The following is a 1,624-nucleotide window of genomic DNA, read 5'->3' as shown; positions in this document are numbered from 1 at the left end:
CAAGTTCAAGGTTGTTTGGTTGTTTGTTTTTTCACATGATGTAGTTTTACAGTCTGACCCCTAAACACCAGGGGTAAAATTCATATGCTGTGTACATCTAAATGTCAGTCTCCAAGTCTGAGGGCATCTCTGTAGGCTTCCTCAGGGAAAAGCTGCCCAATTCCAGAGGCTCATCTTTCAGGCTAACAGAGGGAAAAGATTCAGCGCTGTGAAAGGCTCGTTTCTCTTCCCCTGTCTGCAAGGGCTTCATGTGACTGCTCCAGATTCAAGCTTCTGGATCTTTTAAATCCAAAAAATAGGCAAAGTGAGAGCCATTGTGAACAGTTAAGAAGCAACAGTGTATCTGAAGGGGGAAAAAAATATCAAGGCTCTAAGATTAAATCAGTGCTGACATCTGAACGGCCTTCTTGACTCACCATGTGCTGGCTTGAAAAATGCACATACAAAAATCAGAGAAATACACAAGATAAAAGGGTTGGAGCAGAGTGAGCCTCAGCCAAGTGCTGCACTGAGGGCAAAGGTGGGATCCTGCCAGAAGGCAGAACTCAACATTGCCAGCAAAACGCCTTCCCCCAGCTGCTGCTGAGGAACCAGGGCAGCCATCACTCGATGTTTTACATTAGGGGCACAGACAGCAAGACAGGAGAGAGAATGAAGACCACTGGGATAAACATCATTCCATAAAACTGTGCCACCAGAAGCAGGTCAAGGCTAGAAGAGGTTGTGATGCTCTTTGTCTCGCCTCTCACCTGGTGCAAACCAACTACACCTTCCATCTACCAAAAGTTCACCTTGTCTCAACTCCCAGGCATTTATCCTTCGAATACAGCACAAAACTGCTTGAAAACTGCTGCCTTTGCCAGGACATTCTCACTTTGGCAACTCCTGTCCCCTCTAAAGGTTCACTGCTTGCAAGGATAAGGTCATGAGGGACTACTGAAGGTGCATTAAAGTTGACTCACAAGAACCTGGCTCACTCCATAATCTGGACAACTCTGTATGAGCAGAGTAGGCATTTTCCTGACTACTCCTAGAGGCTACATAGACCCTCCAATTGCAGTAGCCACAAGTAATCAGGCACACAATTTAAAAAAATGACAATTTCTTTTCCTGACACTTCTCCCGAGTGCCCAGCCTGCTCACCTGCATTACACTGAGCGTCTCCGCCTGTTGCATTTTGCTCAGGATAGCTCTCAGGATCTGGTCCAGATTCTCTCCTAGCTCACTTCCTGCCTTGGAAATTAAAGTGGAGACCAGCCTGCCCACAAAGGCAGCAGTGAATTCTGAGGTCCTTGGATCTAGAAGCTGGCTCACCACCTGCATGACGTACCACAGTCCATTGTGGCCTTGTTCATCGTGCCATTGTGCAATTTGCTCCAGCGCCACCGAGACGTACGCACGCAGACACTCACCACCATTCTAAACGAGAAAAGTATCACGTTAGAATTTCTCTTCCTAGGTGGGGTCAGGGAGGCATACGAAGACATCTCCTTTCATCACCCCAAAAAGACCCCAACCAAGATAAAAACAATGGGCAAACTGATGGTATCTGTAAAAGATCTAAGCTCTCTAACACCAGGGGAGTTCTCTTCCCCCTGGAATGGGCACTGGGGAGGCCACAGCT

At 47.3% G+C, this 1,624-nt stretch overlaps 1 protein-coding gene across 1 annotated transcript in view; it reads right to left on the bottom strand.

The window, feature by feature from the left end:
- The window catches only part of LOC104522543 (importin-9-like), a gene marked incomplete at its 5' end in the record, with an annotated part of 9,227 nt that extends 7,808 nt beyond the window's left edge, over positions 1–1,419 (bottom strand). The window contains one exon of the mRNA XM_010164870.2: positions 1,144–1,419. Within this exon, the coding sequence (XP_010163172.1) occupies positions 1,144–1,419 (276 nt within the window). The remainder of the gene's footprint in view (positions 1–1,143) is intronic.
- Between the last annotated feature and the right edge of the window lie 205 nt (positions 1,420–1,624).

Source organism: Antrostomus carolinensis, unplaced genomic scaffold (assembly GCF_000700745.2).
Source record: "Antrostomus carolinensis isolate BGI_N321 unplaced genomic scaffold, ASM70074v2 scaffold7063, whole genome shotgun sequence".
Classification (NCBI taxonomy): domain Eukaryota; kingdom Metazoa; phylum Chordata; class Aves; order Caprimulgiformes; family Caprimulgidae; genus Antrostomus; species Antrostomus carolinensis.
Note: the sequence above shows the minus strand (reverse complement) of the source record. Positions and strands in the feature narration are given on the sequence as shown.